A 15,600-nucleotide genomic window follows, 5' to 3' on the forward strand; every position below is an offset into this window, starting at 1 on the left:
TCTTTGGGTTTTGTTGGATTTCCCTTTTTTTTTTTTTTTTTTTGGCATTACTTTTTTTTTTTTTTTCCCCCCTTTCCTTCCTGGTTGGTTGTTATCGATCTGAAATAAATCTGGGATTTCTGAAGCGCTCGGGGCTGATGGTGGGATGGGGTACCCATGGGTGCTGCACACCTCCCCCACCGTGCCCCAATGCCTTTGGCTTTAGGTGCTGATCCATGCGTGAAGCCCTGCTCCTGGTTTATGGCACGGCAGGGGTCCAACCAGCCCCCCTCATCCCCCAAATGCCACCCCGCTAACGAACCTATGGATACACTTAGAGCTCCCTGGAAATCACTGCTCCATTGCTCTGGGGGGGGATCCTGCACCCGCCTGATGGATCGCCCTCCCCTGAGCCCCCAGATGATGCATTTTTAATGGCAAAGAGATTAAAAGAATAAATAAAAACACGGGGAGCTCTCCCGCTTCCCACACTGCCAGCACTGGAGGTGGCCAACCCTGAGACTGTTGGGTCCTCCAAGCTGAGGACCCCCACATTTATGGGGTCAGAAGGACCCAGCGCTGCCCACCGGACCCTACAGAGCCACAACCCAGGTGCAAAACCCACAGCAAATGGGACACGTGGGGCAGGAAAAGATGTGGAGCTCAGGGTTCAGAGCACGGCGTGGCTGCAGTGAGGGCTGCAAGCAGGAACCGACTGCCTTAATTGGGGAGGGGGTGATCCGAGGTGGGCTTTTTTTTTTTTTTTTTTTGCTTTATTCTTTTAATTTTTTGATCCCATGAGATCGATAACACAAATTGAAGCCGGCGTCCAAATGAGAAATGAAAATGGGAAGCTGAAATCATCGCGGCCGCCTGGAGAAGTGGGGGAGGCACAGCGCCCATAATGAAACTTCATCCATCTCCACACAGAAACTTGGGCTTTTTTATGAACCGCCACTTTCAGAGGGAACCACGTGGCCTCCGGGATGCACAGATAGATATATATCGAGCAAGTCTATTAGAGATGCTGTGAATAAACAAAAGGAAGCCAAAAAGAACAAAACAAAACAAAAAAACCAATAACGATATAGGACAATTTAATTTGCTAGAAAATACAATAACATAAAAGAAAAATTAGATAAAAGGAATAACGCCTTCCTCCGAGCTCAGCTTTTCAAAGCTGCTCAATTAATTTTAATGGGATCGCCGTCCTCAAGGCAGGTTTGGAGATCTCGGATCCAGGAGCGCCCGAGCGGCGCTGGGCTGCGGTGCTGCTGCAGCTGGGGATGCCTCATTGCGGCTGCTGCTAATTGAATTAAGGCTGACGAGGAACAGATCGTCTGCTGAGAGCGGTCTGAAGGGATGAGGGCAGCCGTGGGGCTGTGGGGAGAGCAGGGCCCTGCCTGGGGGCTGCTGAAGGAGCACAGCGCAGGGAGAAGGGCTGGCAGCAGGACTGCCCGAGTTTGGGGCTGCTGAGAAGCATTTTGGGGCAGGAAGAGTTATTTCTGCTTCTCTGTCCTGCAAGCAGTGTGGAATGGCCACAGCCTCATCCCTGTCCCCATCCTCATCTCATTTCATTCCCCTTCCCATCCCCATTGCCATTTCTATCCCTATTCCCATTCCCATCCCATCCTCATCTCATCCCATTCCCAACTCCATCCCTTCCCACACCCATCCCAACCCATCCCCATTTCCACCCTTATTCCCATTCCCATCCTCATTTCCATCCCTATTCCCATCCCCATCCCCATCCCCAAATCCCCATCCCCATCCTCATCCCCATCCTCAAATCCCCATCCCCATCCTCATCCCCATCCTCATCCTCATTTCATCTTATTCCCATCCCATCCCATCCTCAACTCATCCCATTCCCAACTCCATCCCTTCCCACACCCATCCCAACCCATCCCCATTTCCATCCCTATTCCCATCCTCATCCCCATCCTCAAATCCTCATCTCATTCCCATCCCATCCTCATCCCATCCCATCCCATCCCCAACCCCATCCCTTCCCTTCCCATCCCCACCCCATCCCCATTTCCACCCTTATTCCCATTCCCATCCCCATCTCTTCCTTATCCCCACCCCCATCCCACCTCCATCCCCACCCCTTCCCCTCTCCCTCCAAGAGCTGCCAGAGGACACGGGGCAGAGCCCAGCAGGGCTGCACCTTGGCAGCAGCCCAGGAGTGGTTCATTTGCCTAAAAGCCTCCCGATAAATTACTGCTGCTCCATAAGAGGCACTTTGGCTCACACCATCGCTCAGGGGCTGCAGCAACCCCACCAACCCAGCACAGCTGGGGACAGCAAGTGGGGAGACCCTACTGCAGGCTGCAGGGTGCCCAGTTAGTGATGGTGGTGGTGCAGAGGGGTGCAGGGTGCCAACCACGGGAGCAAAGGAAGGAGCTGAGAACCCCATCCTGCTCAGCCCACGCTGGCTGCTAAGACTCCCTGGTTTACGGGTTACAAATGTTTGCAAAGCCAAATTTAGAAATGCTTTTGCAGGTTTGCAGAGCTCCCTGCCTGGGCACAAGGGGTGGCACAGAGCAGGGCGGAGGGCCGTCAGCATGGCTGTGTGCCTTCAACCACAGCTAGGAGCTGCAAAATGCTGTGAGGGGGAATTGCAAAATCTCATTAGAGCAGCAGGAATAGGCGCACACTCCGCTGCCAGCCCAGAGTGCCTGCAGGAGGGAGGGGAGCTCGTGCTCTGATCTGCCTCACTGGGGAGGGAATCGGGCACAGGGAGCACCAGAGAGCCCCTCTGGGGTTACTGTCACTCCATTTGGCCTCTGGGAGATGCGCAGGGCAGGGAGTCCTCCAGGGAATGGTGCCACGTGGGTGCTGTGGGTAAAAACACCCCAGGATTCCCTGAAGGCACAACCAAGCACTGGGCACGGTCAGATCCAACCTCTGTGTGCCAATGCAGCGGCAGCACCGGTTGCCACAGGGCTTGCAGAGCAGGGCTGGCTGGGGCAGCTGGCTGCTGCCTGTGCTCTCCATGAATCTGGACCCAACGCCTGCCTGCGTGGCCAAACCTGGAGTGCGCTGGCAGGCAGCAGTGCTGCATGGGGCTGCTCTGCTGGCACGCTGCGACCACCAGCACTGACCCACAGGTACCCACTGCTGGCACTCGTCCTTCAGATATTTTCCTAGAGGAGGAGAAGCCTTGGAATAGTTTTTGTTTTTTTCCCCTTTTTTCTTCTCACCTCCAGCGCAGCAGGAACAGGAGCACGGGGTTTTCGGGAGCTCCCCTGACTCTTCATTAGGAGCTCCAGCACCTGAACCAAAGCTGTTTTACGCACTACGTTTAACAGAAGCAAACATAAATTATCAACACTGGAGGAAATATCAAGCAGCGATGCTTAAGAGCTCGTTGGCAGCTTCCTTTCCAGGCCTGGGGCAGCTGCACAGACAGCCCACAGAAGAGGTGCTGCTGCTTACATTCCCATTTCCCCCATCATGGGAGTCAGGTCGACCCACTGAGGCCACCAGGTAAGAAACAACACGAGGCTGCAACAGGGGGAGAATTTTATTAATATAGAAGCATATATAAATAATCTGGTCTCGTTCTCACACTAGGAAGAAATCCAGCCCCAGCACGATGCCTCAGCCCCATTGCAGGCCGGGGGGCACCGGCCACCCCCCAGGTGGGGGGGCCCTCAGGGATGGGGGCAGCTCCTGCAGAGGGGGCCAGCCGGGGGGGTACTGGAAGGGTGTGGGTTTCTCAGGCAGGGCACTGCGGAGATGGAAAGGGCAGAGATGAGCCTCCTTGGTTTGCCAGCACGGCCCTGCTTGGGGACACTGCTCAGTCCCCCCTGCTTGCCCCGTGAGGGACGAGCTGACCCCCAGCTCCTGGCACAGCTGAGCTTTGAGAACGGCACCTGCAGATGTGGCCGTGGTTTCCTCCCAGGCAGCCCCAAGCCCAAGGCAGCTGCACACTTTTCCCAGAGGACAAGGACCCCTCGGAAGTGGTGGAGCTGCCAAAACCCAGCTGTTCTCCCAGAAGCACCCTTACAGAGGGAAGAGGCTTTCTCTCCCAGCACAGGCAGCACCACCACACACGGCAGCGGAAGCACAAAATGAGAAGCATCTCTCCTTTGTCTCCAGCCAAAGCAAGTGCTCGGCTGGGGCAGGTTTAAAATCACAGCAAATGTAGTGAGGAATTAATGGGAAAGGGTACAGGAAACTCATTTGTTCTTCAGCAGCAGCCCTGACAGCAGCCCTCCCGCTTCTCGGGCCTCTACCTCTGATCCTGATGGATCCCTTTAATTGTTATGCCAGAAGAAATCTAATCACGCTCCTTTACATAATGCTCTGGAGGAGCAGCACCCTCCTCTCCCTGCAGGGCTGGCAACGTGGCCCAACGCCAGCTCCAGGAGTTCAGTGCGGTGTTTTCCAGGCAACTAGCAGAGAGTAAAGTCATTTGGCAGAAAGCTCATCCCCTGCTCTGCACCGGGGATGGGAGAAGGACCAACAGACACACAGCAGCCCCATATGGGAAGGAACTCCCTTTGGGTTGCACCCAGGTCCTGCAGCAGCAGAGCAGCAGGATGAGGCATGCTGTAAGGTGGAACAGCACAGCTATCAACTAATGAGCTGCCCCGAGAGCAGCAGAACTAATCAATAGGGAGGATGCTGTCTGGGTACTCGATTCCCTGGGGTCTCATAAGACACGAGTGCTATGATGGGTTCACCTCCTGTTGGGGTATTCAGAGTGGCAGCCCCATGGGAATTCTTCAGGGTCGAGTAAGGGCCAAGGCTACGTCCTTTCCAGAGGCTCTGATGAAATCTCAGTACCCACAGCCCTTGGGCCTCGTTCTGATGGAAAGCTGCAAGTGGGCTCTGCATCATTATGGCACACACACACACACACTGGTGGGCAAGGACACACACATCTCCTCTGGAAATGAGGGTAAAAATCAAAGCTCCACAGCTCAGCAATCTGCACCAATGCCATCCAGCTTCCCCCTGCACTCCAGGAAGCAATGGCACGATGAGACTGAAAATATGGCTGAGGTGGAAGCTTTCAAGTGCAGATTGTGCTGCTGAGCCCAACTGTGGGTGGAGGGCAGCATGGCAGTTCTACCACCACGGGGCTGATTGAGGTGATGCTCAGCAGACCCCAAGGCAGTGTCATTCAGAACACACTGCATGCCATGGAACCCCCTGTCCCAAACAGCAGGACAAGGACTGTGCTCCTTCTGAAAAGTTCTGGGGATGGTCAGAGGCCACACGGGCACATAGGTCCCCACAAGGTCTGGGTTGAGCAGTGGGTGTCCTCTGTGAGAGCTGATCCATCCTGAGACTGGGGCAGGACAAATGAACAGGGACAGCATGACTGCAGGGCAAGAAGCAGCCGGGCTGAGGGATGGAAGGAGCAGAGAGCAGCACACCCAGACAGTCACCAGAGAGAAGATTCTGCCCAGACCAAACACGGAGAGGACAGGAGCAAACAGAAAAAAGAACAAAAGAGAGATCTGGCACCTGCCCAAACGCCATCCAATTAAGCCTGCAGCACTGTCAGGTGAGCAGGGAAGCAGCAGGGACCTGCAGGCACCCCACAGCACGCAGGAGGAGCCAATCCTACCTCCGACTGGCAAAGGAGAAAGCAGGCATGGGCAGAGGCATACAGACAGGGCAGGCAGAGGATGGAGGAGCTGTCAGCAGATGAAACCAACCTGCTGTCACCGGCTCCGGGCATTAATAACGTGGCCCTGCCATGGCAGACGTGTCTGGCACTCTGTAAAGGCTGCAGGAGCTCCCTGCCTGAGTCCCTCAGGGCAGGAGGACAGGCAGCAGGACCTTGTCACCTCCAACCTGACCTCTGGCACCATCTCCCACCCCATTTTTCCATCCCACCCCCCCCAGCCATGGTACCTGTTGCTCTGAACTGCGCTCAGCCTCTTGGCTCTCTTCTCCAGCCAATTCTCAATGGTGCCAGGTGGGATTTCTGCTCCTTCCTGCCGCAGCTCCCTCAATCTCTGCTCCCCTGGTTGAGAGAGAGCTGTCAGAGGTTTGCACTGCAATCCTTTCGCTCCACCAAACCCACTGCTCATCGCCCTGCAGAGCTTCTTATCATGGAGAGCTTGCAATCTACCCATGGCAGCCCCCACTGCCCCACTGCCCACCTCCATCAGATGCTGCTCTGGCTTCGGCAGGGAACTGGGCCACCCCCTTCATCCTCATCCCCAAAGCTCCAAGGGAGGAGGGGACCCTGATCCCACCCAGACACCATCTGCCACCTGTGGCCACGCTCACCCAGAGCTGCTCTCACCTCACCACCATATGTCACACGTTTAAGGAAAACATTATACGTTTCCAGACAGGGTGTGAAATTGATATTGCTTGGGCAGAGTGAAGGATCACTTCATCCTAGTGGTGGCAACCAATTATTCATCTGCCTGCTGAATATTAATAAGGATGGCAGGAATGTGCTACACAATGAGCAGCCGGAGATGGATAATTTGTCATCCAGCCTTTTCATCTGCTGCTGCTGGGAGGAGGTGACGGCGCTCACTGCCACCACAAAGAGCTCCTGCTGGGGTCCCGATGTTGGGGTACGCTCTGCGAGCCAGAGATAAGGGTACTGGTTGGAAACAGGGCTGTTCTCACATCTCCCACTGTTGTTCTCGAGGAGTAAAGTCCCAGCAGAGCCATTCAGAGTCAAACGGAGAGCCTGAGAGCAGCGGAGGACAAGCAGAGCAGTTTGGTAAGCAGGGCACCTGGCTCAGACTCAGGACAGGAGCTGAATGCAGCTCCCACATTAGAATTCCTCAGCCAAGGGCTCTCTGTTCAGAGCAGGGACCAAACTGGTGGGAGCCCACAGCCTCTTCCTGGTCCCAGTGAGCTCACTGGCTGTGCTGGGACATCTCCCAGCTCACGCTGGCTGAAGCCAGGCCCCAGGTGAAAGCCATCCAGCTGGCTCCTGCCCCCAGCTCCAGCCCTCCAGCCAAGCCTTGAGGCAGCAGATATGGACACACACCTGGCTCTGCACCCCTTGATAAACACCCATCTAACAGCAAATCTTCATCTCATCCTCTTCTGTAGTACACACATTCCATTCAGTGACCACCAAAACCTCCAGTGGATTGAAATGGGACAAGTGCTCCCTGTAAGCTGTGCCAGAGGTTGGACATCAGGAACAATTTCCTCTCCAAAAGAGCAGTGAGGCAGTGCCACAGCTGCCCTGGGAGTGGTGGGGTCACCGTCCCTGGAGGTGTCCCAGAGCTGTGTGGATGTGGCACTGAGGGATGTGGGCACGGTGGGGGTAGGCCGGTGGTGATCTCAGAGATCTTTTCCAACCTCAGTGACTCCATGATTCCCAGTATTCCCTGAAGGTCAGAGATATTCCAAGATGCCATTCTGAAATGCAATTACCTGCCCTTGTTACTGACCACAGCCAGACTGCAGCAGAAAGAAAGACAGGTTGTGGAGGTCCTTCTTCCCTCAGCCCCCACTGGGGTGTCTGCCTTAAAGTTTAATTACAACCAATTAAAAGAGTGACTGCAGTCATAAAATGCCTCTCTAACGATGCTGGCCCAGGATCCCACCTTCCTCCTTTCTCCCTGTGCAACTCTCAGCACAAGGAAAAATAAAGAAATCCCAGAGTGGAACTCACAACGTGCCCACATTGCTCAGGATGCCAACGTGCAGAACCTGGATGAGGCACCACAGAAGTGCCCAGGCAGGTCCCCCAGCAGAGACGTGCATGCAATGATAGAACCATAATGGCTGGAACAGCCCCAGCCGTGCCCCTGCTCTCCCCCAGCTCAGCAGAGCTGCTCAGAGAGGCTGAGCTGTGTCAACACCACGAGCAGAAGTGACGCGGATTAGCAGGGAGCCAATAACTTCAAGCAAAAAGATGCCAATTTGACAGCGACTTTTCTTGACATGACTGTACTAAAAATGACAGCCTGGAAGTGTCTCTCTGATGAATGATGCAGCAGATGCAGCGATAACGCTTTGATGCAGTAACAGCTGGGAATAAGCCTCCCTCCCTGCTGAAGGTGGAAACTGTTGCTTCTATATGAGTATACTCTACCTGGAGCAGATCTGCTGCAGCCAAACCAGGGCAGGCTCCAGGCGAGTATAAAGTGGCCAGAAACATTCCTGCTTAACCCACACAACCAGCACAAACAATGAGGTGAATTCCCTGCTTTAAGGAGGCCGAACTTGAGAAATAAGGCAGTGTTCCCTTTGGCTGTTAATAAAGTACATCGTTAGCATGGGGAACATGCTGCCACAGAACTACCAGCACCAAGCACCAGGACCCAAAGCCCAGGAGCTAGACAGGGCTTTTAGAATGCAAGTCCACCTCTAGCATATAGAATCACGAGTTGGAAGGGACCCTTAAAGGCCACCTGGTCCAACTCCCCTGCATTGAACAGGGACACCCACAGCTCCACCAGGTGCTCAGAGCCCCATCCAGCCTGGCCTTGAAGAACACAGGTCAGTGGTGCACAGCACTTCATCACAGGGCTTCTTCACAACCTTATTCTGAAGTGTCTGCCCTGGTGAAGGGGAGGACAGCTTTGAGGATTGCATGACGAGGATCAAGCCTCCCATATGACTATTATAACCTGTCGTTTAACCTGCCATCCACAAGCTTGCTGCAATCTCTGTCCTAAGCCTCACCACCTGAAACACTGCTGCTTCAAGGAGCGCTGACATGTCCCCACAGTGCTCCTAAAGGTGGTTTGGCACCTGCAGCCATTTATCCTGTCCAGTCATGGGCTCCAACTCTTGCCCACCATGTCCTGCTGAGCCCTTCCCTGCACCAAACCTGAAGTTGAGCTCTGTGTGACCCTCAGCCAGAGTGCCTGGCTCCCACAGGACAAGGAGCAACACTGAGAGAGGCGAGCAGCATTTAACTACAGCCCGGCATGCGTGACAGCACAGCCAAGGAGAGGCACCCTGCTGTCCCCTGGAGAAGCCTAATTGCTTAATTAAACGTTTGACTTAGTAATACAAATGCAAGGTTTCCAAGCAGTCTCCCAGGAGCCACTCTCTCCCCAGCCAACTCCCCACTTACGTCCGACCCATCTGACACAAGTCAATATTCAGTAGCAAGTGCAACTGGCAAGGCAACCTGCCCAAGCACAGAGGAGCTTGCCAACCTTCCCCCGCAGCTCTGCTCTGCTTCAGAGTGCTCTCTTCCCTGCAATAAAGAGCCTGGAAACACCACAGGTTTCTCCAAACAGGCTGACTTGTGAAGCCAGCCTGGCACGTGAGCCCTGCAGCAGGGAGGGGTGACAGCCGTGGGGAGAGGAGTGCTGCTCCATGCAGCCCCACGAGATGGCTTTTATTGACTGCCAGCACTGCTCAGCTATTGATTCAGCATCGCCCCAGGGACCTGCACTGACTCAGCAGCGGGGAGGACTGGAAGGAAGGCAGCTTTCAAGTGCTGCCTTCCTCCCACCTCCCTGAACCTGGAGCCCACAGACACCCCAAATCTCATATGGGACTTATTGGAGTGAGTCCAAGCACCTGAAACAAGAGGAGAGGCTCATGGAGGTGGATCAGGGGATCTCAGCCATGTGTGTAAATACCCAGGAGTTAAGGTGACAGAGCCAGGCTACGTGATGGCATCCAGTGAAAGGATAAGAGGCAACGGGAACAAATGGAAATACAGGAATTTCCACTGAAAGAAAAGAAAATGCATTTTTACTGTAAGGGTGGTCAAAGGTGGTGTGGAGTCTCTGCCCTTGGAGATGCACAGAACACACGTGGACACGGCCCTGAGCAGCCTGCTGCAGCTCACCCAAAGAGCAATGCAGGGTTGGACAGGATGATCTCCAGAGGGATCTCAACTATTCCATGTGGCCTCATCAACATCCCACTCACTTTTTTTCTGAGAAGGAATGAACACTCCAGGGAAAACAGCTGCTGCTCCTCTTAGGGCAGGGAGGCAGCACCCTCAGCAAGGAAAAGTTGTGTTAGAATGAAAAAGTACTCCTAAGACTCAGAGCAGGGAGCCAGGTGCCATTTGTCTCCTGCCCAAACTTCAGTTCCACTGGAAATCACACGAACAGAGGCTGTTTCTGGACCCAGCAGCCCATTTCATCTCCTCAGGATAACACACCTGATCACCTGATAGCTTTTTACAAGAGTGAGACAGGAGCAAACAGCTCCCCGGGCATAATGGAGAGGTGGGGGGAAACCAAAGCCATAAATTTAAGGGGAAGTGATGTACCAGTGCCCTCTGCTGCTGACAGATTTTATTCCCCGACTGAAGAAAACCCCAAGGGCTCAGGAAGCCCACTCTGCTTCAGCTGCTTGCTGCTAAGTGGCAGCAGCGCTGCTCAACTCTTTTGGTTTGTGTCTGTGCCAGGAGATCAAGAGCAGGAAGTCTGAAAAACTGCAGCAATTACAGGCAGCCTCCGGGCTCAGGCAGCCAGGAGAGGCAGGAGGGAGCAGCCACATTCACAGACAGCACAGGATCACACACTCTCACTGCACAACACTTCACACGTCCTCCTGCAGCCCACCATCCTTGCAGCAACTGCCCCTTCCTCAGAGACCCCCTCCCCCAGGCATTTTCTTGTTCCAGGGCTCACCTTGGACCTGTGCACTCAGCTTCTCCAGGTCCTGCTCTGTCATGTGGGAAAATCTGCAGTCGGACCCAAAGTCACACTGCCCTGGAAGAACAGCCACAGAGCTCCGTGAGTAATGCACACGTGAGGACCTCCCGTGTAAATGTGTGTGCAAACCCAGGTTCCACCACACATGGGGCACACAGACCCGTGCCCCTCACTGCCCCCAAGGCAGACACACACATCGGGGCTCTGCAGAGCTCACCGAGGAGGTATTTCCACCTCACCTGTTTGTAGAAACTTCCGACAAGGCTTCTTGCTCTGCTCCTCTTGCAGGATAGCAGCAGCATCTGGGGGAGATAAATGACACAACACAGGACAGGATCACATCTTTTGCACAGTAGCATCCTGCCAGAGCTCAGATTGCCTAACATGAAGGTATTTTACAGGACAATCCTGACCTTAAGCCAAGGGCAAACTGAGTTAACACAGTCCCCACCTACACCCCAGGCTTCAGCTTTTTCCTGGCTTGCAAATATCCCCTTCCCTGCTTTCCTCTCCACACTCTTTCCCCATCCAAGCAGCACAAAAGAAGCACGACAGAAAAGCAACACTCTGCTCCACTCCTGTGCAGTGCAGAGGAGCAGCCAGGTTAGCAGGGCTCTGCCAGGCCCCACTGAACCCCGTGCTGAGGCTCAGGCAGACAGCGGCACTGCGCTCCTTCACCTCCTGCAGGTGTCCTGGGGAAAACACAGCAGCTCCTGTAGGTTTGCAAATATCTGGAGATGCATAGAGCCAAGGCAAAACACCCACTCAGGGCTGAGATGAGGGATTTGATGAATCAGAGGAAAATCAAGGGCTGCAGCCTGGGAGGAAGAAATGCGCCAAGCCATCTGCCTCACTGTCACTGACCCACGTAGAAGGCTGATGGGCAGAGAGACCTCCACACTGGGCCATTTCTTGGACCTTTCCTATCTTCACATACACGAGGCAGCAGACGCCTCAGGGCTCTGCAGCATTCCCCTCAGCTCAGCAGGGAACAGCAGCCTGCAACACCTGCTCTCGAGGAGCTGCAGGGGAGAAGCAAAGGAACACACGAGCAGCGGTTTCACCATCACTTTAATCCAAGCGAAGTCTTTGGATATCGCCAAAACACGCAGTGCCACGTGTCTCCCATCCCCCAGCCGCACACCCAGACCACATTCGTGGGGCTGGCACTGGGACACCCACCTCGGAACAGGTCGTACCAGGCTCTCTTAGCCCGGAGATGCTGCACTCCGTTGAGGTGTTTCTTCCTGTTGTGCAGGTTGTCCTGGAAGGACCGGTCACAGTAATCGCAGAAATACCTTTTCCCCATCTCTCCTCCTGCAGAGCAGCTCAACGCAGCCCCAGCCAGCAGAGCCTCGGTGCCCGGGGACGCAGAAGCACACGCTGAAGGAGCAGAGACTTACGGCGCCTGCTTCCCAAGGAGAAGAACTGAAATGACGGAGGGCTGGCAGGCAGGGGAAGACGTGAGACCGACTCCCAGCCCTCAGTGCTGGCGCGGCGCTGCCCGCTGCACCCGCAAGGCAGCTCGGCTCTGCGCTCCGCACTTCTGCCGGCCGAGACCCTGAGATCCCTGGAGCCGCACCAGGGCCAGGCACGCAGCCCGTGGCTGCAGACAACCAAGCGAGCCGCCACGCGAGGGAGGGAATTCTGCCCCCCGCCCAGCCCCCCGCAGCCGCTCTCCCGGTTCCACGGCCGGCTCACCTCCGCCCGGCCTGCGGCCTACAGCGCCGCGCCTACAACTCCCAGCGGCCCCCGCGGCGCGCGCCTACAGCTCCCAGCAATCCCCGCGGGGGAGCGGAGTGGCGCGCAGGCGCAGAAGGCGCATCCAAGATGGCGCTGCTCAGGCAGGCTTACAGCGCGCTCTTCCGCCGCACCTCCACTTTCGCCCTCACCGTCGTGCTGGGCGCCGTGCTGTTCGAACGCGCCTTCGATCAGGGCGCGGACGCCATCTTCGAACACCTCAACGAAGGGGTAAGGAAAGGTCGGGGCGCCTCCGGGGGCCGCCCGGCGGTGGGAGCGGCCCTGAAGGTCAGCGCTGCCGCGTGGCGCCGAGGAGCGGTGTGAGCTGCCAGCCGGGATCCAGGCCGGATCCAGCGTTAGCGGGGTCACCTCGGCGCCCGCTGCGTGTCGGACAGCCGTCTCGTCTCCTCCGCCGCCAATCGGACCCGGGTCGGGAGGTCAGAAAGCGGCTGGAAGCTCGGGGCACGCGGCAGGACGGCCTGAGCGCCCCGCAGCAGCGGAGCCGGGGGGCACGGAGGGGCGAGACGGCGTCCCCCCCTGTGCCTCCTTAGCGGCAGGCGTTTGTTAGGGCTGTTCTAAATAACAGCTGGGCTTCAGCTTTGCTCTCAGCTCCCATCCTGCCCTCGTGCAGTGCTTCTCTTAGCCCTGTGCTTCTCTTAGCCCTGAATTCAGCAGCGGATCTCGGTACCTGAATGCCGTTCCTTTGTGTGCATCTGGCAGCACCCAGCCTCACGCTTCTCCTCTGCATTGGGACAAGCGTGGGAGCTGTGGCAGTGCGGCAGCAATAGGAGGGCAGGGAGGTGGATGGAGCAACCATCCCGAAGCCTTTGTGCTCTGCTGTGTTGGTCAAGGTGTGCCCAGGCACAGCAGGAGGGCACAGGGCAGCCGTTCCCAAGCTGTCACCCTGCTGGTGTTTGTGGATGTGTTTTGCTGCACATTCTTCTGTCCCTTGTTGTTTGTTATTGATAACGTACATTTTAAAGTAAAGCTCTATCCCAGGACCACTGAAAAGCTAATTGTTTCTTTTCTGTTTGTTTTGCATTCAGAAACTGTGGAAACACATCAAGCACAAATATGAGGCAAGCCAAGACTGAAATGTTCAGCAGCAAGATCCAGTCTGGGGTGGCAAAAGACACTGCAGAGAAGGATTCAGTCTCCTGAGACGGGTTATACTGAAATGGAATTGGGTTCCTGACTGATTCCGAGCCAGATTATATCAGCCACCTACTGATATGATGTCAGCCAAGATGGACTCAACGAGTTCTGCTGCTGTATTGAAACTTACTGTGTTAAAATAAAAAAATAAATGCTTGACCCGTGTTTCACGTTTCTGTGTTTCCCTGCCTTGTCCTTTGTTCTGCCTGCAGCTTCTCCTTACCTGTGAAATGGAGAATGTTTGGGGCTGTGCTGAAGCCTTACTTTCAGGACACTGTAAGAAAGCAAGCTCTTCTCAGGGTAGTGTGAAAGCACACGCTTGCACAGCTGAGGTGCACTGACACCACTGCTGGCTTCTGCCTGATGAGAACTCAAGCAGGGGCAAGGAGCTGCCTGCTTTCCTCTAATCACATTCAAAGAAAAGTGAATGACTACAAGGTTTTCTATAAATCATTAGCTTTCTTTAATGCAGAGCTGTGCTGGTTTTTGGCTTCTCATTATTCCACAACTGCAGCCCAAATGCTGCTGCCCCTGCCTTAAGCAGGGAGAGAACTGCCTGCCCTGTCCTGCTGTACTAAATGGGGATGGTGTGTGACTTAGCCTGCCTCCAAATCCATGAAATGGGCTGTAAATGACATCGCTGATGGTTTCTGTGCCTTGTGGCTCTCAGAGTGCCATGTAGAGCTGAACTGTCAGGAAACTTGCCTGGTCTGCTGTCAGCCTGCCTCAGTCCCCTCAGATTGCAGCAGAGTTGCTGAGGAGGGCCAGCAATCACGTAGCTCTGCAACAAGCATTCGTGCCTCTGCTCTCATGGGGAGCAGAGTAATTCTCAGCACCTTCTCTGAAAGGTCTACCCCTGTTCCCAGTGGCCATTTCCAACATCTTTCTTCATGAGGAAGGACTATTAGGATACTGTTTGGGTTAATGATTCAATTAAAACAGAATTACTCCAGGGAGAGCTGGCAGAAACCAGCTCCTGCTCTCCCATTTTCCCTCTAATCCAAGCCTGCTGCTGGAGGACCTATAAAAACACATCTCTCCCTCCTTACTATATTCTTGCTAATAAGCAGCAATTTTAGCAATGGATGAGGCAGTGCAAATTACAGCCAGCACTAATGAAAGCAGCTTTATTGGGTTTGTAAATATGTGCCAGACAGGAGTAAAACGTTTACTGTAAGAACATTAAGAGGACTTAAAAACATTGTGCTTGTTTTTGAGCAAAAAACAACTATGGCTTTTCACAGTCCCAGCTGTGCTTTTACAGAGATGCTTAAGAGGAGAGGTTTAAGCTTTCTTGGGATTATCTCCTACCATATAAGTGCTGCTTTACTCCAAGCTCTGGCTGCAGTGCTGATAGCTTCACACTATGCTGAGCAGGTGATAGAGATTTGCAGCTTCTTAGAAGCAAGAACTGAAGATGAATACAGTATTAGGAAAGGGGAGACAGCATTGTAGCAGTCTGGCAGAGAGTAAATGAAGCTCTCAGGCCAGAGAACGGTAGCTATAAAACACTGAAGAATTCTCCCAGTGGGTAATTTTCCTCGACTCTGGATTTTTGGGAAGCTGGTAAACCCAATTCCCTTTCTCCTCTGCCTTGTCATTACGAGGTTTGGGCATGATGTGCACTCAGACACTCAGGAGAACAGCCTGGCACAGAGGTACTTGGCACCAGCAGTGATCCTACAGCCCCACAGTCCCCGCCCTCTGCGTAAAACCAGGCAGCAACCTCTGTGCCTACAGCGTGTGCTGCAGCGTTAGAAGGGGAGGACAGCATTAGATGTACCCTGGAGCAGTGGCTGTAACACTGCACAGCCCCAGGCTCATTTATCCAGCACGTGGCAACAAGCACAGGCAGCTTTGTCTGCTCTACTCTATACGTGTGTACTTGAAAAGGCACAGAATGTGGTGGCGGGGAGATGGCGTTTGGAATAGACTAACCAAGCAAAGCCTAATTGTTACCTGGAAGTTTGTCTCCACGAGGAGAAGAGCACTCCAAAACCATGCAAATGCTCTGTGACAACACTGACTGAATGGTTTTCCCACCATCGGTGGGCAGGCAGTCCAGGGCACAGCACAGCAGCCCACCTACAGACAGGTCATAAAGCAAACTCAAGGATTTGCACATCTCTCCATGCAGAGAGCATCT

The 15,600-nt window shown here is 54.5% G+C and overlaps 2 protein-coding genes across 3 annotated transcripts; one reads left to right on the forward strand and one right to left on the reverse strand.

The window, feature by feature from the left end:
* Positions 1-3,138: 3,138 nt before the first annotated feature.
* ZMAT5 (zinc finger matrin-type 5) lies at positions 3,139-12,389 on the reverse strand. Of its 2 annotated transcripts, none has more exons than XM_031592138.2 (6): positions 12,261-12,389; positions 11,742-11,967; positions 10,799-10,861; positions 10,536-10,616; positions 5,857-5,968; positions 3,139-3,715 (listed from the first exon to the last, which is right to left on the reverse strand). In XM_031592138.2, exons 2-6 carry the CDS (start codon positions 11,866-11,868, stop codon positions 3,586-3,588), a joined length of 513 nt encoding a protein of 170 aa, XP_031447998.2. In that variant the 5' UTR covers positions 11,869-11,967; positions 12,261-12,389; the 3' UTR covers positions 3,139-3,585. The 2 variants fall into 2 exon arrangements, with proteins under 2 accessions (XP_031447998.2, XP_031447999.2); XM_031592139.2 differs by having other exon boundaries at positions 11,742-11,987; positions 12,261-12,339.
* Positions 12,359-13,628, forward strand: UQCR10 (ubiquinol-cytochrome c reductase, complex III subunit X). The gene is made up of 2 exons (XM_031592143.2): positions 12,359-12,530; positions 13,346-13,628. Exons 1-2 carry the CDS (start codon positions 12,390-12,392, stop codon positions 13,391-13,393), a joined length of 189 nt encoding a protein of 62 aa, XP_031448003.1. The 5' UTR covers positions 12,359-12,389; the 3' UTR covers positions 13,394-13,628.
* Positions 13,629-15,600: the final 1,972 nt, after the last annotated feature.

The sequence above is a fragment of the Phasianus colchicus genome, chromosome 18, assembly GCF_987193195.1.
Source record: "Phasianus colchicus chromosome 18, bPhaCol1.hap1.1, whole genome shotgun sequence".
Lineage (NCBI taxonomy): Eukaryota > Metazoa > Chordata > Aves > Galliformes > Phasianidae > Phasianus > Phasianus colchicus.

Excerpts from the sequence above, each read along its gene's own strand:
- ZMAT5 (XM_031592138.2), bottom strand. The coding sequence starts at position 11,868 with ATGGGGAAAAGGTATTTCTGCGATTACTGTGACCGGTCCTTCCAGGAC. Across the intron at positions 10,617-10,798 it reads TCGGAAGTTTCTACAAACAG|GGCAGTGTGACTTTGGGTCC; the intron begins GTGAGGTGGAAA and ends CTGTTCTTCCAG. Across the intron at positions 5,969-10,535 it reads GCTGAGTGCACAGGTCCAAG|GGGAGCAGAGATTGAGGGAG; the intron begins GTGAGCCCTGGA and ends TCTCTCAACCAG.
- UQCR10 (XM_031592143.2), top strand. The coding sequence starts at position 12,390 with ATGGCGCTGCTCAGGCAGGCTTACAGCGCGCTCTTCCGCCGCACCTCC. Across the intron at positions 12,531-13,345 it reads TCGAACACCTCAACGAAGGG|AAACTGTGGAAACACATCAA; the intron begins GTAAGGAAAGGT and ends TTTTGCATTCAG.